Source organism: Salvia splendens, chromosome 17, assembly GCF_004379255.2.
Source record: "Salvia splendens isolate huo1 chromosome 17, SspV2, whole genome shotgun sequence".
NCBI classification, from domain to species: domain Eukaryota; kingdom Viridiplantae; phylum Streptophyta; class Magnoliopsida; order Lamiales; family Lamiaceae; genus Salvia; species Salvia splendens.
In genome coordinates, this window is record NC_056048.1 from 10596561 (window position 1) to 10622696 (window position 26136).

At 38.6% G+C, this 26136-nt stretch overlaps 2 protein-coding genes across 2 annotated transcripts; both read right to left on the reverse strand.

Moving 5' to 3' along the window:
• Nucleotides 1-17533: 17533 nt before the first annotated feature.
• LOC121774296 (protein FAR1-RELATED SEQUENCE 3-like) lies at nucleotides 17534-18732 on the reverse strand. Its single transcript, XM_042171194.1, has 2 exons — nucleotides 18187-18732; nucleotides 17534-17992 (listed from the first exon to the last, which is right to left on the reverse strand). Exons 1-2 carry the CDS (start codon nucleotides 18730-18732, stop codon nucleotides 17534-17536), a joined length of 1005 nt encoding a protein of 334 aa, XP_042027128.1.
• A 156-nt stretch (nucleotides 18733-18888) lies between these two features.
• On the reverse strand, nucleotides 18889-19819 carry LOC121774297 (protein FAR1-RELATED SEQUENCE 5-like). Its single transcript, XM_042171195.1, has 2 exons — nucleotides 19101-19819; nucleotides 18889-18970 (listed from the first exon to the last, which is right to left on the reverse strand). The coding sequence occupies exons 1-2, from the start codon at nucleotides 19817-19819 to the stop codon at nucleotides 18889-18891; spliced, it is 801 nt and encodes a 266-aa protein (XP_042027129.1).
• Between the last annotated feature and the right edge of the window lie 6317 nt (nucleotides 19820-26136).

Below are 26136 nucleotides of genomic sequence, written 5' to 3' on the forward strand. Positions count from 1 at the left end.
CAACATTACTTAGAGACGTTGTCTCAGAAGAGGAGCTACACAAACCTCTACCCCAAATGCAAGATCCATTTTTCTTGAGTGATGAACCATCGAGGAACAGTGAAACCGGAAGCAGGCAGCCCAAGGTAGACTCATCTAAGGAAAAAGAACTGACGAAGGAAACTCCAGCCCAGAATGTGCCCGAGAAAGACTCCGGGAAGGCTGTTGAGGAGCTGGTCGAAGAAGAGAAAGGGAAAAAGCCATTCCCTTATCGTTTCGTGACCAAGAGGAAGAAGGAAAACCCAATGGATTACATGTCAATTTTTGGGAAGCTGGATGTCACCATACCATTCCTCCAAGCCGTGAAGCTACCCCCGCTTGGAAAATTTATCAAAGAATTCATAGCCTGAAAAGCCCAAAAGGATGGGAAGATCATGGTGGAAGGGATAGCGTCAACAATTGTGCAAGAAAAGCTACCACCCAAGAGAGCAGACCCAGGTATGTTCACTTTGCCTATAACTATAAGAGATGTAAAAATCGAGCATGCAATGTGTGATCTGGTAGCTTCTATAAATGTTATGCCATTGTCAGTTTATAATCGGCTGAAGGGAGTAACGTTATCTAGCACTAGGGTATTAATCCAACTGGCTGATAGGTCGTGTATAAGTCCTGAGGGAGTGTTAGAGAATGTGTTGGTGAGAATACATGATTTTACTTATCCTGCTGACTTTTACATGATCAAGATGGATGAGTCTGAAGCTAGGGAGTCTAGCGGTATTTTGTTAGAAATGTCATTTCTTAGGACAACCAAGACGATTGTAGATATGGCTGAGGGATCAATTTGTGATCAATACCATACCACTCCTAAACCTTAAACGCCGAACAACATCATTATATGATAACCTGGAGTTCATTATAATGAGCTAATAACAAACTTATAATGAACTTCAAATTTCTAAACTATGCACGATGATGTTATTGTTTTTAAATCTCAGAATTCTCTATAATGAACTACAAATAAAGTTGTAATGAACTCTGCGTTATTATATAATGTTGTGTTTGGCGTTTAGTGTTTTAAACTAGTTTGGTATATAATACAACCATATATATATATATATATATATATATATATATATAGGGAAGCATTATTCTCATATTCATCCCTTAGATCCTTCATTCTTCTAAATATGTGCCGTTAGATTCGATTCATCAACGGTGATGTGAATCCATGTATTCAAAATCATAGAATACAACGATGTCGAGGGCCATGGGTTGATTGGGGCCCGAGGAGGATGGAGACATGACAAGGAGTCAAGCCGAATGTGGAGGTCTATTCAAACGTCTAGACTACCATAGTCTTCATCGTCGAAATACCTTTGCGTGGGTACCTCACACGCCCCAAACGGAGTTTGGATGAGAGAGATATGGCCGTTTGACTAAAGTCGCGCAATACAGAACGAAACGCGCAGGCGAGCGTTTTTCCTCATGCAAAACGCCCGGTCGGGCGGTTTTGTCGAGAGATCAATTTTTGTCCAAAAACTTCGCTCGGGCGGGCGAAATGAGCCTAGGGAAACGCCCGGTCGGGCGTTTTATCCGGGATGTGTCTTTGTGACCAAGAATTGTTTTATTTTGCTCCTTTTTCACTCCAAGTATAAATACACATATCTAGGGTTTTTGTCATCAGTTTTTGAATGATATTGTAAGAACAAAGACTCCATTTGTGAGCACACATCTTCATTTTTGAAGATTTATCAAAATCCCTTGTGGTTGCATTCCAATCTATTGTCGGGCTTAGGTTGAATGTTAAGGTATGCAATTCTAGTTCTTGTGTTGCTAGTTTTGTGGAGCCATTAGATTCTTGCTTTGGTGAAAGTTATCTTAGGTTGTCTTCATTGTTTTGTAGAAGGTCCATAGGTTCCAAACATCTATCTAAATCATAACACCTTCACCTTCTCCCTTTTCCACCATTTTTATTGTTTCATTTCTTGTTGAATTTGTTTGGGTTATTGAAATATTTACAAGAGCAAGTCCGGGGCAAACATATGTGTCTTGAATCCCTAAGATTCACATTATTGGGTATGTCAAATTGATTGTTACAAAGTTGTAGGCTGAAATTACATTCTATTGTTGTTGGGTGAAATTGTGCACACAAAGTGTTTGTTGATTTGTCCCATTGGCCTAGCACCTTACTTTCACTTATCTTGTGGCTTCTTGGACTAGTTTTCACTTGCCTAGTTGTGTATCTTGTTTGTGCTATTTGTACAACCCTTGGGATTACATCATCGAGAGCAAGTGAGGGAGAGTATCTAGCCACTAAATCTCTAAGCCTTCCGAGAGATTTTGGGTGTGAGTTTGGGGAATTGGGGACATGCTTTGTGGGTTAGGAAGTGAGCTCCTCACTAAAATCTCCATTCTTGGGTGTGTGCGTTGTTTGTGTTACTAACAAAAGGGACGTGTCCCTAGCCCTTTTTATCTTCTTTGTAGGTACCTGAAAATGCCACCACATATGAGGAATTCTAGGCACAATTGGCTTAGAAGGGAGGATGGGGACGGCATCGCGTCCACATACGACGACACCCTCAAAGAGATGATGACAAAACTTATGGGAAAGGTGGCGGGGATGCGTGGTGACCTTACCACTATGCAAGGGGGATTTACGACGTTCCATGAGGATATAGCCCTCCTCAGAGATCGAGTTAGGCATAACCATTCCATAGCACCTAGTGACCGAGAGAGACATGATAGGAGTGACTACAAGTCAAGGTACCATGATGATGGACTTGATAGAGGGAGTAGAAGGGAACGAGTTCCAAAGTTCCATGGAGAGTCACACTCTAGGAGGATGAGGGATCATGGTCATCATAAGGTGCATGAGTGGTTAATGGGGGAAGAAACCTCAAGTAAAGCAAGGAAGAGCTCAAACTCTCGACATTATGGTTGTGGCACAAGCGGAAGAAGTGTCCCACCAAAGAAGGTGGACTTATCTCATCCTAGCTATCACACGAATGTTTCATCGTGGTTGTCATTCAACTTCCCTCCTTCAGAGAGCTTGATTCAAAGTAAGTGTGACAATGTTAACCACATTATTAAAGAGCGTGTCAAGCATATGGTGGACTTTGTTTCCGATAATGATGAAGAAAAATGTGATGATGAAAAAGAATCCACAACCTTACATGAAGAAGACTCACGCCCAACTTTTAATGATGGCGTGTCTAGCATAGTGGAAGACGAAGACGAGCGTGAGCCATTAAAATTCCTTCAAGTCTTGAGCATGGAAACGAAGCCAAATGAAATTGCAAAGTAAATGAACACGTAAGGAATGATCAAGAGAGAGAAGAAAATATAGAGTGTGAGAAAAGGCTAAAATGTGTGATGCAAAAGCCAAGAGAGAGTGGTGGGGGTGAGTGTGAATCAAAGCTATCAAGAGAGAAAAACTACAAGCATGTGAGAAAAAAAAGTGGCTTGTTAGATTATAAGGTCAACCTTGGGTGGGCACTAGATAATCCTTTGCCTTTTGCCCTTGGTGAGAAATATAAACTTTTACCCACTAACACTTCTTATATTACTTTTTGTGTTGATGAGCCTTTTATAGTGAGTAAAACTGAAGACATGGAAGTGAGACATCATGATGCAAATGGCTTGGAAACTACCTCACCGAAAAATGATCAAGAGGAACAAGAGCAAGTCGAAGAACTCATTGCCCAAGGTTCAAGTACACTATCCTTGCTTCCTTGTGATGTTTCTTTAAAGTGCTTAGATAAGATTGATGTGTTGGACAATAACTTGCTTTGCAAATTTGATTTGAATCATGTTGAGCCTATCTTGTACTTAAAGCATAAGTTTGTAAATTCAAGAGTGACACATGTGAATAAGATTGATTTTGCAAAGCCGACTTGTGATGATAGCTTTGTCATTGGTGATTTGTGGCATCAAGAGCTTAAATCTTTGAATGCTAAGTCTATCTTTGCATCATATGTTGACCCTTTCTTGATAAATCCATACATTGATAGGAATGTCACTTCTCTTAAGGATTTTAGCTTGAATGTTAGAATGAGCTCCTTGCATACTAAGATACCTAAACTTTCTTTTGTTGGAAATTTTGAGTTTCTTAAGTGTGTCAATGGAACTAGTAGACCCAAGATGAGTACATACATTGTTGATTTTATTCCTTGGTTTACTACATGCTTTTATTGGAAACTAGTAAAACCCTTCAATGAGATTGGAATATTCTATGGTCGTTTTGTAAAGGACTTTTCCACTCACGTGTCTTTTGTGGGTTATGTTGTGACTAAATTCATAATAATGCCTTGTTCCCATGTGTGTGCCCATGTCTTGAAATTGTTAGAGCAATTACGATGGGCTTATTTTGATAAGTTCCTTATGTTAATCGATGTTATGTTTTACAAGATTCATGTGGTGTTTTACAAGGTTCACATGTCTTGTGTTGAACATACCCTACATGCTATGCATAATAATTTTTGGTCACATTCTTCTCATAATAATGATTACTTTTTCAAAGTGTTGGAGAAATTAAGTGAGCATCACGTTGACAACCTTGATTCTTTACTTGGTATGGTTCCTTGTAAGCTTCAAGAAAATGATCTTAAGATTGAGGTCTCCTTTGTTCTCATTGCTATATTCGATTTTGAATGTGATAGTGGAAATTGGTTCGTTGATTGTGATTATGAGAACCATCTCCTTGTTAAAGAAATGTCTTTTTGGTTCCAAAGTGAAATCAACCTCTTGTACGGTACTATGATATTTGATTTGGACTCGCTCGATTTTGTAGGTGTACTTGATCGGGATTTGAGGACAAATCCTTCTAAAGAATGAGGGGATGATGTGAATCCGAGTGTCATAATAATGAATCAAAGAATCAGATTTGAGGACAAATCCTTTCACAAAGAAGGAGATGATGATTTGAATCCATGTATTCACAATCATAGAATACAACGATGTCGAGGGCCATGGGTTGATTGGGGCCCGAGAAGAGGGTGGAGACATGACAAGGAGTCAAGCCAAATGTGGAGGTCTGTTCAAATGTCAATATGCCTACTAATACAGTGTTCAAATGCTGATGATTCAAGACCACCATCGTCTTCATCGTCGAAATACCTTTGCGTGGGTACCTCACACGCCCCAAACGGAGTTCGGATGAGAGAGATATGGCCGTTTGACTAAAGTCGCGCAATACAGAACGAAACGCGCGGGCGAGTGTTTTTCCTCATGCAAAACGCCCGGTCGGGCGGTTTTGTCGAGAGATCAATTTTTGTCCAGAAACTTCGCTCTGAGCCTAGGGAAACGCCTGGTCGGGCGTTTTATTCAGGATGTGTCTTTGTGACCAAGAATTGTTTTATTTTGCTCATTTTTCACTCCTAGTATAAATACACATGTCTAGGGTTTCTGTCATCAGTTTTTGAATGACATTGTAAGAACAAAGACTCCATTTGTGAGCACACATCTTCATTTTTGAAGATTTATCAAAATCCCTTGTGGTTGCATTCCAATCTATTGTCAGGCTTAGGTTGAATGTTAAGGTATGCAATTCTAGTTCTTGTGTTGCTAGTTTTGTGGAGCCATTAGATTCTTGCTTTGGTGAAAGTTACCTTGGGTTGTCTTCATTGTTTTGTAGAATGTCTATAGGTTCCAAACATCTATCTAAATCATAACACCTTCCCCTTCTCCCTTTTCCACCATTTTTATTGTTTCATTTCTTGTTGGGTTTGTTTGGGTTATTGAAATATTTACAAGAGCAAGTCCGGGGCAAACATATGTGTCTTGAATCCCTAAGATTCACATTAAACGGTCCGGATGGATGTTTTTTTTAAACCCGCGGTGCATTATAAGGTTGTTTTAGTGCATTATAAGGGTAATTCAGTAAAGAAGTGAAAATTTGAACCGCTAGAATATGGAAGGTCCGAAATTTAAGCATGCTAAGGAATTCAACCCCTAGGGTTGCCCAATTTCTCACTCCAAGCGTCTCTCCTTCAATCTCTCACCGCAAATCTTCTCCCCAATTTCGATCAACTTTCAAAACCCTAGCCGCCTCCTCAAAGGTCTGTCAATATCCAAAGAGCGTCGACGGTGGTCTGTTTCACTGTCAAACTGTCATTCCCATATTGTGTAAGCATCTCCTGAAGTCGACGAAGAGGTAGGTTTTGAAGAAGGTCAATTTCTGCGTTCCATCCACCGTTTATCCGAGATATTCGCCGCCTACCACACCACCAACTCGTCGATTCACAATTTTTTTCATATTATTTTTTGGTTGTTAAATAATTATTCGTATTCATTGTGGTTAGGGTTGGGTCTTTAATTGATTTTGTAATTATTTTCTGGTTTACAATTGTTTAGTGACCCATTATGTAGATGAAATCTTATAGGGTTATAGTTTTTTGGTTCATCTCCCAGATTTATCATGACGAGAAGAAGACGTCCTTCAACTTCACAACCATCCCAGTCTGAAGGTGAGCATTCTATTTCATTTGCATATCCAATTCCTGGAATAGTTGTCTGCTTCTCTACGTGAAGTACTGGGTGAATGCAATATTCATGGCCGCATTATTAAACTGAATCTGTACATTATGTACCTATTTGTATGCGTTAATTATCATGTTTTAGCCATTATGTGACTGCTATTGTACATGGGTCAATGGGTGAATGCAATATGTGTATGTTCATTACTTGATTGAATCTGTTCAATATGTAGCTATTTCTATGCATTATTTATCATGGTTTAGCCATTATGTGACTGCTGTTGTGCATGGTTTAGCCATTACTTGACAGAATCTGTATAACTGCGTGTATAATTACGTCATATGATTGAGCGTATGAAGTGAGTGTATAATTGGTTCAGTTGTTCGACATCAATTAGGCTTCCATTGTGTATTCATCTTCATATCTGGGTAATGGCTGAAAGGGTAATTGCATGACTGTTTTGTGCGCATTAGATAATCTAAAATCCACATTATTGATGTACTTGGATGCATTATTTGTTACATATTTTGACTTATGTACCCGGTTCATTTGCTGTTGTGGGAAAAGTGGTTATTGGAAGATACATATATGCATTATTTGGTTTAGGTAGTGCATTATGTAGCTGTTAGTTGTCATTATATGCAGTATATTATGCATTAGTGGAGGTATTATGTATATGTGTTATTCAACTCAGTCAAGATTACATATTTACATTATTTGGTTTAGGCAGTGCATTATGTATCTTTAAGTTGTCATTATCTGCAGTATATTATGCATTATGAGAGGTATTATGTATATGGGGTAATCAACTCAGCGAAGATTACATATGGGCAGTATTTGGTTTAGGAAGTGCATTATGTAGTATGTAATTGTCATTATTTGGAGTCTATTATGAATTATGAGAGGTATTTTGCATATGGGTTAATCATCTCTGTGAAGATTACGTATGTGTATTGTTTGGTTTAGGCAGTGCATTGCGTAGCAGGTTATTGTCATTATTTGGAGTATATTATGCATTATTAAAGTTTTTTATATTGGTTAATAGACTCAGTGAAGATTACATATGTGCATTATTTGGTTTGTACAACGCATTATGTAGTAGGTTATTGTCATTATTTGGTTTTTATTAGGCATTATTAGAGGTATTTTTTATATTGGTTAATAAACTCAGTGAAGATTCAAAGTGTAAAATGATCCATTATTGAATGCAATATAAATATGTTCATTTTTTTTTGTCTTGGGCATTATAGGTTAAGTTTTTGTCATTATTTAAATTATAGTATTCATTAGGAAGGCTATTGTGTATACGTGTGAATTATTTCAGTGAATTTCAAAGTACACATTATTTGAAATCAGAAGTGCTTGTTGTCGTTAGTATTATTCATTATTTGGAGTATATTATGCATTATGAGAGGTATTTTGTATATGGGTTAATCAACTCAGTGAAGATTACATATGTGCATTATTTAGTTTAGGCAGTGCATTATGTAGCAAGTAATTGTCATTATTTGGAGTATATTAGGCATTATGAGATGTATTTTGTATATGGGTTAATCAACTCAGTGAAGATTCAAAGTGCGCATATCATGTTGTATTCTGTTTTAATGATAATTTTCTGATGTTTTATGTTGTTTGTTCCATAGCAGAGAAGCAGCTAAGACTCGACATCGACGAAGCAGTAGACGATGTAATTCCGGTAGCATTTGCGAAAAAATTCAGGGATAGATTGGCCGAGGTAGGCCCAAGTACGGCTGGAGATCAGGGTGAGCCGAAGAACCCTAGAGGAAGAAAGGGCGATCGTCTCTTACATAATATGTACATTATGTAAATCAGTCAAAATTAGTCCATAACCGCGATTATAACAAAACACTAGTTTTATAACTCAAACTACTGGTCTTTGTTAACGTTGTTATTAATGTGTACATACTACACCCTAGCCCCTAGGCTTGTTAAACCCTTAGGGAAAACAAGAAACGTGCGCCAAACATCGAAACACGACACAACTTAAATTAAACGGGGCAGGATAAATGTTCATTACATATCACAAATAATGCATTACAGAAACTAAAACTATGCATTGTACTACACAATATGTACATTATGTATATCTGTTTTAAAAAGTACCTACGCGCTATGCATGTGCAACCCGAGATGAATTACTGCAGCTCGTGTATTTATACAACGTTTTTTAGACTTAGAACATACTACACCCTTGCCCCTGGGCTTGTTAAACCCTTAGGGAAAACAAGAAACGTGCGCCAAACATCGAAACACGACACAACTTAAATTAAACGGGGCAGGATAAATGTTCATTACATATCACAAATAATGCATTACAGAAACTAAAACTACGCATTATACTACACAATATGTACATTATGTATATCTGTTTTAAAAAATGCCTACGCGCTATGCATGTGCAACCCGAGAGGAATTACTGCAGCTCGTGTATTTGGACAACGTTTTTTAGACTTAGAACATACTACACCCTAGCCCCTGGGCTTGTTAAACCCTTAGGGAAAACAAGAAACGTGCGCCAAACATCGAAACACGGCACAACTTAAATTAAACGGGGCAGGATAAATGTTCATTACATATCACAAATAATGCATTACAGAAACTAAAACTATGCATTATACTACACAATATGTACATTATGTATATCTGTTTTAAAAAATGCCTACCCGCTATGCATGTGCAACCCGAGATGAATTACTGCAGCTCGTGTATTTGGACAACGTTTTTTAGACTTAGAACATACTACACCCTAGCCCCTGGGCTTGTTAAACCCTTAGGGAAAAGAAGAATCGTTCGCCAAACATCGAAACATGGCACACCTTAAATTAAACGGGTTAGGATAAATGTTCATTACATATCACAAAAAATGCATTACAAAAACTAAACTACGCATTATACTATACTAAAATGTACATTATGTATGTCTGTTTTAAAAATACCTACGCGCTATTCATGTGCAACCCGAGATGAATTACTTCAGCTCGTGTATTTGGACAACGTTTTTTAGACTTAAAACATACTACACCCTAGCCCCTGGGGTTGTTAAACCCTTAGGGAAAATAAGAAACGTGCGCAAAACATCGAAACTCGGCACAACTTAAATTAAACGGGGCATGATAAATGTTCATTACATATCACAAATAATGCATTACAAAAACTAAAATTACGCATTATACTACACAATATGTACCTTCAGATTAACCGCGCGACGAAAAATGGAAATCGAAAAAATGAAAAGGAGAAAAACAGAATTAACAGGATCACTCAGATTGTATGTGTTGAGGAAGAAAATGGCTCATGGAAATTCATAACATAATTCAGATAGTTGCACAGCAAAATCACAACTTCAGTCCATCTGCAGTAGCCATCAGTAAGAAAATCCAGTTATGATAAGCTAAGTCAATCACTAAAAAGATGAGATCCCATAATTTTGCTCAACGATATCACGACTCCATATATGCTGGCTGTCCGTTTAGGATCACCCACAATTAAGCAATTCTTATTGCAGTATTCAGAAATATATTTAATTCATTGAGGTTGAAAATTATGAAGCAGCGAAATGCAAGTAAATAGGGTTAAACCAGGATGTAGATGAACGGAACGGCGACGACGAGGAGGAGGTACATGCGCGATGAGATTTGTGGAGTGCAGACGCAAAATTTTTGGGAAGAAACCACAAATTGAACGTGATCTGCAATCAAAATAACCGTTGAGTTTGGAAGAGAAAATTATGGGATTTTCCATAACAACCACCAACGTCGATTCCCTAAACTAGACTTTTCACAATTTTTAATGATTTAATTTAACATAAGTTGACATTATTTGGGGCCGTTAAATCTTCAGAATTAATGGCCGAGATTAAAAAGAACAATAGAACAAAAAATACCAAAAGGAAATGAATACATCCCTATATATATATATATATATATATATATATATATATATATATATATAGGGTCTTCATCTACCAAAATAAGTCCTTAAGTATAGAAATACAGACTATATCTATACCGTTGGATCTGGAGATTAATGGCTAAGATTTGGAGTGACTCCTCGTTTTTTATGGGTCATAATAAGACCGATCTGTGTCATGTGCGGGGTAATTTAGGAATCGAAAATATTAGGAAACGTCGTTCCATTTTATAGGTGCTGATTAATTGGGATTTGGGAGTAATTACTGCATACGCTAAGTTGGTGCTTGGATTCCCGTGCCATTCAATTTCACTCTCATTAAACAAAAACTCTCCAGTTTCCCTCAAATCTTGTTCTTCTACCACCAAATCAACAAAAAATCCTCCAACAAAAAATCATCGCGGCTCAAAATCGACGTCTCCTCCACAAATTCGTCGTCTCATCCACAAATTCGTCGTCTCCTCCACAAATTCGCCATCTCCTCCACAAAAACGTCGCCTCTTCCATAAAATCGTTTCCTCTACAAAAACCCTATTCCTACTCTAGAAAATCGACGAAGAAGGGGAACCAAAAACCTAATTCAACAATGGTCAACACTCGAGCAACTGGAACTACTAGTCATGACGAAAAAGGTTAGTAAGCTTTTGTTACCCTTGACTTAAATTTGACAAAATCAGGTCAAACTTTAACTTCAGTTCGTTGTTCGACACGTAGTGTATCAGAGAACGAACGCGAAGAAGAAGATACCGCGGATCCCAAAAGCACCGAAAGGTAAGTCGATTTCGCATTCTGGGATTTGGATGCATGTAGTGTTGTTTCGATTTTGGAACTTTGTGGTTTTTTGTTTCATAAGCAAAAGGCCAAATTTCCACAAAACCCTCAACTGAAGTGATTTCTGCTAGCCATGACATAAATCAAGGTTAAAGTTATATATTTTTTACCTTATTGTAGCTCTGCTCTTTAAGAACTCATGAATTGGTGTGCCATATATGGGAAACAAGTTATGGAATAAAGGCATATTTATATGCTTTGTTTCTTGTAATGTTATACGCTAATTTATTGATGTTTCAGATATGGGACAACATAACAAAATCATTCTAGAAGTGGAAAAAGAGAAAGAGACTGCTGGGGATTTTCCCATTTCTGAAAAAGGTGCTTGCTGCTCCCAACTAGTACTTACTTGAGATGATTGTTATGATATCTCTAGTTTACAATTGTTTTGTTATGACACTTGGGATTAAGTTGGAACATGTCATATATTCATCTCTCTACTGTTTATGTACTACCCATTGTTTGTGGAAAAAAAAGAGTGATCTTTGGTGGCTGTGATGTGTTTATATAAATGTCATTTTTGTTTACAGTTTGTAAAATGTTTCTGTAAATGTATTACTTAGTTGCAATATGCTTTCAAATACGGGACCACATACCAAAATCATTCCAGAAGGGGATAAAGGGAAAGAGACGGCTGGGGATTTTCCAATTTCTGAAAAAGGTGCTTACATTATTCAACTGGTAATAACTTGCTATGATTGTGATTATATCTCTAGTTCACAATTGTTTTGTAATGACACTGGGATTAAGTTGGAACATATCATATATTCATCCATCTGTTGTACATGTACTACCCATTGGTTGTGGAAAAAAAAGAGTCATCTTTGGTGTCTGTGATGTGGTTATATAAGTGTGAAAAAGGTATAACTTAGTTGCAATCTTTTGAGAAACTATAATGCTTATTCCACTATGATTCAAGAAATTGATGAGGGTCCAATAAGTTTATCATCTAAGAATAATGTTATACTTGCTAGGATATATGTTGGACTAATTTATTGATGTTTCTGATACAGCACCACATAACGAAATCAGTCCAGAAGTGGAAAAAGAGAAAGAAACAGCTGAACATGTTTCCAATTTTGGAAAAGGTACTTACATTAATAGACTAGTAATAACTTGCTATGATTGTGATGATTTGTCTATTACACAATTGTTTAGTTATGACGCTTATGTCTCAATATTAACCTCTTTCTTATGCTGAAATTGCACATTGCACATTATGTCAGTAAATCCAAATATGACTCAACCATTGATGTTACACTTGAAATGTTTAATTCATAGTTTTCCAGTTTAATGTAATCATCATTAGTTTTAAAGAAAACCACTGTGTTGTTGATATAGTTTGCACATCAATGACTATTGCACACCTTTGATTCATCTCTGTGGGGTTTACTATGTTTTTTAGTTTAATGTCATCATGACGGAAGTGACAGTTATAATGAATACTATGTGCAAGTATTAGGTCACTGGAAAACTACTTAATTTTTCCTAAAAATGTGTGGTTGTAGGTAGGACTACACTATCCTTAAACAAGGCAACTGAACTCATTATCAGAAAAAGAGTCTGGGCTAGGGAGAGCCTAAAAAATTTGAATTTGGAAACATCTGGAAGTGATAAGGCTGAGACCTCCCATGTCCAAGGGACTGGTGCTGTTACCGATTCGCCTTATATGTCAAAAGGTATTCCTGTATTGTATAACAACTAATAATATTAACTATAAAGAGTATTATTTGTTTTTTTTATGGTTACAGGTTCAAAGCGCATGAGAGAATCTGTGATGACTAGAATCGATCCAGTGGTTGACAAGAATGACGTAATACAAACAGAAGAAGTACCCAAAAAGGCACCTGGGAAGAAGAAAGTGAATAAAGGGAAAGAGAAGATACATGAGGGTGTTGGAAGAGGAGAGACAGATGACGAAAAATAAGGCACTAAACATTGAAGCTCAAAACCAGTCCTTGGAAAATAATCGAGGTTTTACAATCTCTAAACGAAGAGCAGATGAATGACGTGATAGTCATAGGGTTTGGTGAGTTTAGGAATTTTGGAATGGCTTAGGTCCCTAGGAAAATGGCCTATGACCTGGTCAAAGGTTTCGGGGAAGTAGACTGCACTATTCAGCTGGAAAACCAACGGCTTGCAATTTACCCGGAAGATGTTTACTTGACTTTAGGGCTTCCTATCGGGGGGACATTGATCAACCGCATCGATAGGTAAAAAAAGATGCCATTCTTTGAGCAGGTTGCTCGAAGAATTGGAAAAAATGTCGAACGTATTCTTCCGGATGACCTGATTAAAGTGGTCTTAAAGTATAAGTCGGGTGGTGAATGGTTTCGCAAGGTTTTCATTCTGATAGTAGACACAGTTCTGATTAATCCTTGTGGGGATGGAAAGTGTCAGACGCATATAGACTATGTGTTCAAAGACATATCGGTTGTGAAAGAGTACAATTGGTGTGCTTATGTACTCGAGACACTGGCTGTTGCAGTTAAAAACTAGAGGTCTACCAAGAATACACCGTTCACAGGACCGATAACATTCTTGGTGATATGATCTCTATTACACTTTGTTTAGATACTATTTTGAATGAATATTCCATTTTACAAATCTGCATTATGTATGTAATTTGAAATCATGAAGCATGACTTATAACTACTTAAATATTAAACTTCAATTGCAGGCTTTTTATGTGGATCGGGTTTTCCACAAAAAACTTCTGGTGTCACGCGTTTTCCTGACAGTTTTTGGCTGGACAAGCGAAAAACTAAGGCAAAGAGAGAAAATGGAGCTTGAATCTGGCGATACTATCGGGAGGGGAAGTTTAGTAGACAGAGGTGACCCTGACAAGCTGCCTCATCCATCAATCATACTTGTTTTTGAAGAGGAAGAGACGGAGGAAAAGGACCAGTGGGAAATCGCAATCGAGGGATTTGCAGAAGCAACTGAAGATGTTGTAAGGGGGCTGCTGAATTTGTTGAGAAGTATGAATGATGTAACTAATCTAATTTAGAACTTTGAAGCAATGAAGATTGCAGGATCGACTGCCTGCAATATGATTGGGGTAATTCCCGAGGTGGAGGTGGATGAGGAGGAAACGGTGGCATCACTGAAGACAGCTTTGGCAAAGGACAAGTTCAATGTACCAAAGCTTGTAGAGGCTGTGCAGAGCATGTTCAAAGTTATGGCACAACTGACACAGCTTGCTGAGGAAGGGCCACCGTTTGACATCCATCATTCGTTTTTACCAAAGAATGTAAGTTGAAGACTAACTCGAAACCGATGTAATTTTTTATGGTGAACCAAGTTGCCTGTACTAAATATTTGAACAATGTTGTGTATAAGAATTATGTAATCTGTAATGGTGCCGTGACAATGTGGAACCCAGGGCCAGCTTATTTTGCACGATGTGCAACCATATATTTCTATGACCTTATTTCCATGACCCAAATATTCGTTCAGTATGACCCAAAAGCATAGCTGATGGTTTTTGGTTATTGTTAGTGTATTCTCCGGTCGTATGACCTAGGGCCTGCTTATTATAGCACAAGTTAACCATATGTTTCATGACTCGAATATTCGTTTAGTATGACCCAAAAGTCGTTGTTGATATTTTCGTTATTGTTAGTGTATGCTTTGGTCGTATGACCCAGTTCCAGCTTGTTATGACCCGATTTAACCATATGTTTTCATGACTCAAATATTCGATTAGTATGACCCAAAAGCATATTTTATGTTTGTGGTTATTGTTAGTGTATTCTTCGGTTGTACTAATATTTGGAACCCATGACCAGCTTATCTGATATATTTCATATAATTACTCTTTTAGTTTGATGTTTGATACCATTATCCAAAGTATTCGGTTCGACAAACACAGTGAATTGCAGGGTGGTCTCGCAGGAAGAATCAGTGTGAAACAAGGAAACAGAACTAACATAAATGAATTACAAAATTGTGTTGTTACACCACAGGCTGGAGTAAACAAGGTAATTCTTGTGTAATAATTCTTTACGCTTATTGATTAATGCTATAAATAGGGTTCTATAATGGTATTATCGTACAATATGTAGAAATTATTATTGCAGATCTATGACAGGTGTAAACATTCATTAATATTACTATTTATTTTAGTCTGTTTCGGAGATTAGTAGCTTCACGGCTATAGGAAGGATTCAAAGCTCGGACACTGAAAAATCTGTTATGAGTATTGGTTCCGGAGCAGCACGTTTGTGTGCATCATCAACTTTTCCATTAGACTCCACAACCGTATAAAGCTACACATATTTATATTAGCAGAGTTAGTTCACAAATTTAAGTAAAAATAACATGGGTTAGGTTAACTCACAACAGGGTAGGTTGTGAAAAACAGCCTTTTGGGAGAAGTGACCGATTTCAAAGCTTCCATATGGTTAAGTACATAGCAGAAGGCACTAATTATTCCACTAGAAACCTCATGATGCTTTTGGAATTCTGTTAGTTATTGCCGCATCATGAGGTTTCTAGTGGAATAATTAGCGTCTTCTGCTCTGTGCTTAACCATATGGAAGCTTTGAAATCGGTCACTTCTCCCAAAAGGCTGTTTTTCACAACCTACCCTGCTGTGAGTTAACCTAACCCATGTTTCTTTTTACTTAAATTTGTGAACTAACCCTACTAATATAAATATGTGTAGCTTTACACGGTTGTGGAGTCTAATGGAAAAGTTGATGATGTGGACAAACTAGAAGAATTTGCCTCAAACATTGACAAAGAGGTCAACGAAATACCATACTTCAAATGGGGAGACATAGATATGGTATGTTGTTGTTGCATCCATGATACGATTGCAATTTTATTTGAGAAAGGCCTCCACTCATTTTTTCAAAAATGTCTAACATATTACAAAATATAGGTTTTCTTTGCATTCTGCGTTTCAAAAAGGTACTACACTTCCAACGTAAAGCAGTGGTGATTATAGATGCTTGTAAAGATGGAGAAGACCATGACATGCGATTCACCTACGGTTGTATTTCAGAGGTATTGGTATGGATGACACATTAGTCCTCACAGTACCACTTAATTGTTGTTGATACTAACACATTGCATGTTTTACAGATGACGTTCTTTTGTAAGTATTTAGCAATGATTGGTTGTCACAATCAATGCAAATCAGTGATCAACGTACCTATTCAGAGGTTGAAGATGAGCTGGAGAATGACAAACAATGTTGATGACAGCGGGGTTTATTTGCTTAGACACCTTGAAGTCTACAAGGGTGAAAGAGAGGGTCAATGGAATTGTGGACTATCGACTAAAAACAAAGGTGTGCTTCAGTATTTAGGAGCTAAATACAACCGTGTGTTGATGGTGGCAGGAAATAATCATAGCGCTTTACTGAATAAAGAGGCGGCATCTAAACATTATGCAAAGGAGAACAAGAAAAAAAAGATCAACGTAGAAAATATGATAGCTAACTATGGATCTCGCCAAATGGTTATGTCGTAACTTAAATTAATGAAACATTTTGTTCATTTCTTTAAAGATAGTATTTCTCTTGTTTTTGATTCATGTTTATACGGCGGCTGGATGTCATTGGTACTATATACTGTTTCATCTCTAAGATGAGAAAAAATTCCATTACAATGACCTTTGAATGTTTTCTCTTGTTTCTTGTAGACGATAGCCCATGCGATGAACATTACTCGATACACTAGGTCATAATAAATGAATATGTGTGCCATAGAATTGTTAGGTTAATTTGTGTTATAATATACCAACAGTCGAGGCATGGCGTAAAACTAATGAATACCAGAATGCCTCATACAATTTGATAGATATGTTTGCATGAAACAAACTGATTAGTAGTACGAACGGAGAATATTCTCATGTTTTGAACATATTAAAAAACCAAATACACGATTCTACTCATGTTTTAAACATATTAATAAAGCTAGTACGATTGAAGCATGCAAAAATAATTATTAAAAACAACAGTTATGCTTTTAGGTCATACTAAACGATTTTATGTGTCATAAAAGTATGTGGGTATATTAGGTCATAATAATGCAATATTAGAGTCATTACGTAAAACTATTGTTTTATATGCCAAAAACTTAATCTATTCTTTTGGGTCATACTAGATGAATATATGGGTCATGAAAACTTAATGGTAAACTGAGTCATAATAATCCAATGTTCCAGTCATGACATAAAACTACTGAGAAACAGAATGCCTAATACAAATATGAATGAACTCAGTAATTTCTAACAACGTGACATTGCAAATAAAATGGTCTCCAAAAAACTTAAACTGACATTACTTCAAAAAACAGAATACATTGTATCAAACTTCAGAATTTCTTCTAGACCGCCGTTTTTCTTTCTCTTTGAATTTGTTGCAATTCCTTGAATCGTGGTGACCCCACTCTTGACATTTCTTGCATTGACGCAAAGGCCTGCTCTTAAGCTTCAAAGCCTTCTCCACTCTTGAGGGGAGTCTACTACCACATCCCTTCATGTTGACGACTTCAGGTGGTTGAACATCTACTTCCTGGGGTGCCTCAGCCCCATAAAATTCCTCCATTAGTTTCTTCTTCTGGGCTGTAGACGTTACTACGCCGTCGGCAAAAATCTGTTGTCTTGCTTCACGAACTATAGATGTCAGCTCATGAATTTGATCAATATCGACAGATACAGCCTGGTATAGACCCAACATCTCTCCCAACAAAATTGCTTGTGCCTTCTTCTTCTCATCAACATAAACATGTGTTGCTACATCTTGGCATTGGACGGCATGAACAGCCTTAACCAGAGGAAATTTCAACCATCAACCTCCAATAAGATTCTCAGGAATCAAGCGCATCTTTTTGTTCTTCAACACAAGGAAGATGTGGCAGCATACAAGACCAGTCCTAGAAAACATCTTACAACCACATTGACACACAGAATCCTCCACAGAGAATGTGACAGTCCTGTGTTTGAAAAATGATCTAAAACCTTGTAAACCTCTGGACTTGAATCATTTGATATTGATACAAGGCTGCAGTGGTTATAAGCCTCCAGTATCTGTTCTTGAATTTCCTTGAATGCATCATCTGTGAATATTGTAGATGCATGCTTCTCAAGAGACCACTCTGTTTTCATCTTTGCGGTAGTATTAGAATCCATATAATCTAGCTTTGTGGAGTGGTTTCGTTGGGCATCAACAGCATTGTTGAAATTCATTAAAAACACAACAAGGTTAGCCCTGGACTGAGTATACCTCTTGAAAAAAAATTTCTGAGATTCCGAAACAGAAGTCGTCTTTATCAAAGAACTGTTAGGGAAGTCCCTAAAGTATGCAGGAACCCAAAACTTTCTTGATTCGAACATAGAAACGAACCATTCAGCGCCTTCAAGTTCATATGTCTCCATAACAGTCTTCCCCTTGTCTTCAAACTCGGTGGGTTCAATCAACTCAGACCAAACGCATGAATTCAAATCATTTTTAAATTCAGAATTACCCAGAAGTGACTTAGGAACCTTTTCAACTACTTTTGCCATGATTTGCCACATACACCATCGGTGACGCGTATTCACAAGAACTTTTTCAGCAGCAACTTTCATGCCAAGTCTTGATCAGTAATTATCAACTTAGGAGCTATGCCCATGCACTTGACAAACTGCTTGAATAGCTAAGAGAATGAGTCTGCGCTCTCACTACAAAGCAAACCAGCTCCAAAGGACAATGCGCGCCCATGGTTGTCCTTTCCCAGTGAACGGGGCAAAAATCATAGAGTACCTTCACATAAACATAACAAAGGATTAAATCATTTACAAATGGATACTGATCTAGCATGCTAATAGGTCATAATAAACTCAAATCATAGCATAACAGAAAAATGCAGCAATTTTAAGTGGACAACATATACCTATTAGTTGAGTATGTAGTGTCAAACGAGACAATATCACCAAATTGCATGAAATTCTTCTTAGCAATAGGATAACACCAGAATAAATGCATCAGCCGACTACGAGAATCAACTTCATACTCGTACGTGAAGGCGTCACAATTTTCCTTCTTCTTCTTCTTCTTCTTCATCTCGTCTATTATTATTTGGGCGTCATATCCTTCAGCGTATCTTCCTATGTCCCGTGTGTAGTTTCGGATGTCCAACACAATACACCCAACAGACTCATATCCGCCCATCAATTCAGTCAACAGCTTGAAAGTGAGAGATGGACCGATATTAGCACCAGCACAATCCGTAATAAATTTTTGGTGAACTGGATCAAGTTGACGATTTAATCTCATGAACTTCTGGTGTTGTATCAAAACCATGGGGTGGTTGTGTTCTTCGTTCAAATGTTGAATGAGATAACCACGGTCAGAATCGAATTTGAATGCAACACGAGCATTACATCCACATTTTTTCGATTTACGTCGTCGTTTGGGTTGTTGATCGCTAAATTTCTGTTCACCTTCTCTGTTACACACCATGTAAAACCATATGGTGATATCATCAACCTTCTTTGAACCGTTCTTCCTTGTATCAAAACCAACACGACGACCATAGTTCTCGTAAAATTCAATGGCGTTGTCCAATATGGGGAAGCTACGACCAACAAATGGTTTAGTTCTATAGGGCATTCTGGTGTATTTACATCTGTAATAAATCATAATCAGAAAACACCAAAAACTAACGATTAAGTAAAGACAAGTTTCCATCTACTGGATTTAGAATGATAATAGGTCATAATAGGATGAAATCACGGCATACAACTCGTAAAACTATCTTATACGAAAATGGGTAATACTAAACACAAATCAAAGCATAGCGGACAAATCAATCAAATAATATAGGTGAAAAGATTCATACAACCGAAGACAATGACAGACACAGATACAAATATATGAATCGGAGCATAACAAACAAATGAAAATAAAAAACATAACCATAACCTGTATTCCCAACAAAGTCATCGGAGTATGATTGATTATCTACTTGCGAAGTAGAATGTGTGACGGATTCCATTTCTGGAGTTGGGTTCTGCCAACGAGGATGATATAGAATTGAAAATGGAACAGATTAATCTGGAACACGATTGGAGTTGGGATCTTCCAACGACGATGATATAGAATTGAGAATGGAAAAGATTAATCTGGAACAAGTATAATGGAAGTTTGATGGTACAGTGGCTGAAGAAAATGAAGATACGAAGGAGATGAAGTTGAGGAAATTTAACTCATAATTCAATCATATGATTTGTTAGTGGAAAGAGAAATGGCAAGATTATAGGAGATGCCATAACAATTGAGATGTAGCTAATGGCTTTAGTAACCTTATTGGATTTTTAGTGAATAAAATAATAAGATTTAGTGAATTAATTGAGCCATTAGATCTTTTAATATCAAGATGATCTCGCCAGATCCTAAGGCTGAAAGTTGGCCTGTATTTCTTTATTTAAAGCCATTTTTGTTTTGATCAAAATCCCATATATATATGTATATATATATATATATATATATATATATATATATATATATATTGAAATGTGAGATGATATATATAAGATTGCTCTTACTTGATTGTGAAGCATGATTTTGCCAAATATGATCAATATTGTCAAGCATGTGAAATTGTATCGCTCTTGATGAGGAAAATATGTGAATGTATGTTGAACTTCCAGGAATGTTGGAAACTCTAATTTTCATTTTATCCATATATGGTGGGATTTACATGGTTTGGAAGTTGTGGAACGCAAAGTATGATGCATGTTGATTTTGATAGATACAAATGTATAGTGTATGAAATACAACTCCTATGGTGATGAACTTTTGCTTGTAACCATACGTACCTATAAAATATGCGATATATAATTTTTCGACAATAATAAACGTGGAGGTGAGAAATGTTTAATACGAGGCAAGTAGTCTATGGGGATCTAGAAGTCGACGTACTGCGATTTGACGAAATACAAAATCAAACAAAATGAGCGAACCAATTACCTTGAGGGAAAAAGTTTTATTCTTGACGTGATACAACTATCATACCTCTATCTTGTATACATACGCGTATGCATCTACATCATACTCTCAACATCATTTTGAGCCATATATCTTCCTTATTCATTTCTATCTTTGAGTTGATGTTGAGATTTCCATCTATGTAGATGGCTGGATCGTATTATGCTCCGATGCGTAATCGTTACGCCAGAAATAAGAACTTCCCAGTTGAGAGCTATAGAGAATACGAGTGGGATGGAAATAACTACCTTATGAGTTACGTCGCCGAGTTTTACGATCGATGGATGGACCCCTACGCATATAGGGGAGCCACCCATCACGCAGGAATCGCAAAGCTCATCCAAACCCTACCGCCCCCTTGGAGCCAGTGGGTCGCCCAGGCGGCAGATTCATTCACATGGTATAGCCCGCCCGAGTACGTACCGCGAGGGGACTTGCTTGGCCTTTTAGGGGTACTACTTCCGGCCTTAGTGGTTGCATCCGATGGACCACCACGTTACCCACCTCCGCAGATTTTTCTACTTGACCAAGCTCCCTTAAAGAAGTATCGTTATGACAAGGAGCCACACGTCTCACGCGTTCCCAAAAGAGCAAGGCTTGGGATGCGCACTTCGGCCCCTCCAAGAATAGACAGGGAGGTCGAGAGGATACTCATGACGATCCATGCACCCTGCGCGCCGAAGAGGAAGATGAGGAGGAAAAGGAACCCCTCGAGGAAGAAGGGAACCCAAATATGGAGAGTGTTGGCGAGACCGAAGAGGAGGAGGAGAAAGAGGAGGGAGAAATTTAGAGACGATAGTCGTGGAATAAATTGTTTTGCTTTCCCCATGTTTTGATACCTTATTGTTTTTGCTTGACTATTTACCATCATATTTCCACGTTTTGGTTTTTCTCCTTCCTTGGTTGTGATTGATACTAAGACCTCTTGGAGGTAACATTTTGATATGCTATGGGAAATTTCTACCTTTTGCTACCTTGTTGGGCAATTGTCTTTTGATATTCTATTGTGCAATTGTACTTGCTATTCTATTGTGTAATCATCTTTTGTTATCCTATTGTACAAACGTCTTTTGCTAATCCATGGTACAATTGTCTTTCTTTATCCATTGTGCAATTATCTTTTGTTTTGTTGTACAATTGTCCCTTGATCCCTACTTATGAGATATTGCATGACCTTTTCAGCTATACAACATGACTACTGATAGATTTGAATAAGTGCAATAATAACTCGTTTGATTGATAATGAATCAGAATGCCGCCAAGACGTAATGTAAGAAATGGGAACCGGGAGCCTACACCTCATACGACGGTAGACGAAAGTGTGGCCAAAACAACTCCACAACCAACGCCACCACCACCTCCGGTAGACCGGGAAATTGTGAAGTTGTTCCTAAAACAAAAACCACCTGTCTTCTATGGAATGGGAGAGCCTGCAAAAGCCGAGACATGGATACGCACACTAGAGCGCATTTTCACAGTTCTGATGTGCAACGATGAGGAACGAATGACTTGTGTGACCTACCAACTAACTAGGTCAGCCGACTTCTGGTGGGATACCAAGATGAAGACCACGCCACGAGACCAAGTGGGTAGAATGACTTGGGAGAACTTCAAGGAGGAGATATATAACAAGTACATACCAAAGAGCTACCGAAAAGCAAAGGCGGCTGAGTTTTACAACTTAACCCAAGGGCGCATGTCTGTGACTGAATATGATCGCGCGCTCTGCGATATGACTCGGTATGCACCTAAACAAGTTGACACTAACGAGAAGCTGGCCGATAAGTTCCATGAGGGTCTAAGGCATGAGATAAAGATGGCATTGGCTAGTCATGGGAGACTTACATACGCGGAAGTATTGGTTCTCGCACTAGATGTTGAGGCAGCTACGCCCAAGGAGAGAGTGACGGAAAACACTACATTGGATTCACCTCCACCACATCATTCCCGAGAGAAGAGGAAGTCGGATGGGAATAGGACCCACTATGAAAACAAGAGGTACCAACCCACCCAAAACCGACCACAGTATGGGGGCAGACAAAATTTCTCTAACCAGAGGGGTGACTTCCGACCCAAACCACCACAATACAATGTGTGCTCTAAGTACCATTTCGGAGTGTGTAGAATGCAGAACACTACCAAGTGCTTTAACTGTGGGGGAATGGCCACTTCTCTAGAGAGTGTCCGAGCAAGAATGTGGGGATGGGGTCAAGACAGAACAATCAAGGATTCCGTCAGCAGTCGAGGGCACCACCGGCAGAACCAAGGATGAATCGTGATCAACATCCCCGACAACAACAACCTCACCGCCCAAGACTTCCCTTCCATGCTAGAGCATATGCGCTGAGTTATAAACAACCCAAGACTGAACAAGGGAGTCACGAAAATGGAAACTTGGCAGGTATGGGCAAACTCCTCAATACATCTATAGTTGTATTGTTTGATACGGGCGCATCACATTCTTTCATATCAGAACTATGTGTGGACACATTAAATTTGTCTGTTAATAAATCTGAACATAAGATGATGGTGACCTCACCAGTGGGATGGTAATAGAGATTTCTCGAACATGCTCGAATGTAGAAATTATTATGGGAGAACTTAAGCTAGTCGCGCACAACTTACAAGTCATGGCAATGGGGGATATCGATATAATCTTGGGAATGGATTGGTTAACTGCGAATTTTGCTACTATTCATTGTAAGGAGAGACAAATATCATTACAAGCCCCTGGAAAGTAACCAATTGTGTATCATGGAATCACGATGAATCGGAAAACGTCAATCATCTCTGCACTCCAAGCCACTACGATGTTGAGAAAAGGGCGTCCTGCCTATCTTGTCTATCTACAAGGAGATGAGAAGAAAGAAAGGAAAGTGGAAGAGGTTGTTGTGGTACGAGAATTTCCAGACGTCTTTCCTGAAGCTTTGTCTGGTCCACCGCCAGATTGACAATTGGAGTTCACAATCGACCTAGAGCCAGGGTCGGCACCGGTGTCTAAGGCTTCATATCAAATGGCGCCTAAAGAGTTGGAAGAACTTAAGATACAACTTCAAGAGCTTATGGACTTGGGTTTCATTAGACCCAGTGTTTCACCGTGGGGCGCGCCTGTGCTTTTTGTGAAGAAGAAGGATGGGTCGATGAGGATGTGTATCGACTATAGAGAGTTGAACAAAAGGACCCTCAAGAACAAGTATCCACTGGCGAGGATTGATGACCTATTCGATCAACTCCGGGGAGCCGGTGTGTTCTCAAAGATGGACTTAAGGTCCGGATACCATCAATTGAGGGTCCGAAGAGAAGACATACCGAAGACCGCTTTTCGCACAAGATATGGTCACTATGAGTTTGTGATAATGCCGTTTGGATTGACGAATGCACCTGCAGTATTCATGGATTTGATGAATCAGTATTTCATCCATACTTTGATAAATTCATGTAGATCTTCATAGATGATGTACTCGTCTACTCGAATAATGAGAAGGAACACGACGAACATCTGCGAATCACTTTGGAGGCGTTGAGGAGTGAGAAACTGTATGCCAAATTCAGCAAGTGTGAGTTTTGGCTTAAGGAAGTAAACTTCATTGGCCACATCGTGTCGGCAGAAGGAATCCGAGTGGATCCCGCCAAGGTTGAGGCGGTACAACAGTGGAAAGCACATTCAACACCAAACGAGATTCGAAGTTTCCTAGGCTTGGCAGGATACTACCGGAGGTTTATAGAGGAACTCTCCAAGATAGCGAGACCCATGACCCAACAACTCAAGAAAGGGGAAAAAGTCAATTGGACCCGACCCCTGAGTGTGAGGCAAGTTTTCAACTCTTGAAGGAGAAACTAACTAGTGCACCGATTCTAGCCGTGCCAGAGCCTGGAGTGAACTATGTGGTATACACGGATGCTTCAAAGGTGGGACTTGGCTGCGTATTAATGGAAAACAACAAAGTGATTGCCTACGCATCCCGACAATTGAGGCCACACGAGTTGAACTATCCAACCCACGACTTGGAGTTAGCAGCGGTAGTACACGCCTTAAAGATTTGGAGGCGTCATCTCTACGGAGTTTGATGTGAGATCTTTACAGACCACAAAAGCCTGAAGTATTTTTTCGAGCAGAAAGATTTGAACGTGCGGCAACGAAGATGTCTCGAATTGGTGAAGGACTACGATTGTGGCATCAATTACCACCCCGGCAAAGCAAATATACTGGCAGATGCTTTGAGCCGGAAGGACCATTCCCAACTGGCTACTTTTCTCACCAAAGAAGAAAGCCTGATACGCGAATTTAGCAAGATGCGTTTGGAAGTGGTGAGAGCACCTGAGACAATGGAAGGATGAATTGCCACCTTAGTTGTTGAACCTGATCTAAGGTCGAGAATTATTGAAACACAACGGATAGATGCGAAATTAGAGGAAATTCGTGTAGAGGTGCGAACCGGCGAATCTGGGTATTTTAGTGAAGAATGTGACAATGCCCTTACTTTCGAAGAAAGACTATGCATACCGAATAACGAGGAACTCAAAAATGAAGTTATGAGTGAAGCACATGAGACTTCTTACACCGCCCACCCAGGAAGTACGAAAATGTATCAGGATTTAAAGAAGTCCTTTTGGTGGAATGGTATGAAGAGGGATATAGCGTCATTTGTTGAGAGATGTTTAGTCTTCCAGCAAGTGAAGGCTCTACATCAACGACCGTATGGAAAGTTACAACCACTAGAGATTCCTGAGTGGAAATGGGAGCACATCGCCATGGATTTCGTGACAGGATTGCCAAGGACTCTGAGAGGGAACACTGTCATTTGGGTAATTATAGACCGACTTACCAAGAGTGCGCACTTCATACCGATTCTCATAAGCTATGGGTCCAAAAAGCTAGCTCAAATTTACATAAGGGAGATAGTCTGATTGCATGGAGTCCCAGTGACTATCACGTCCGA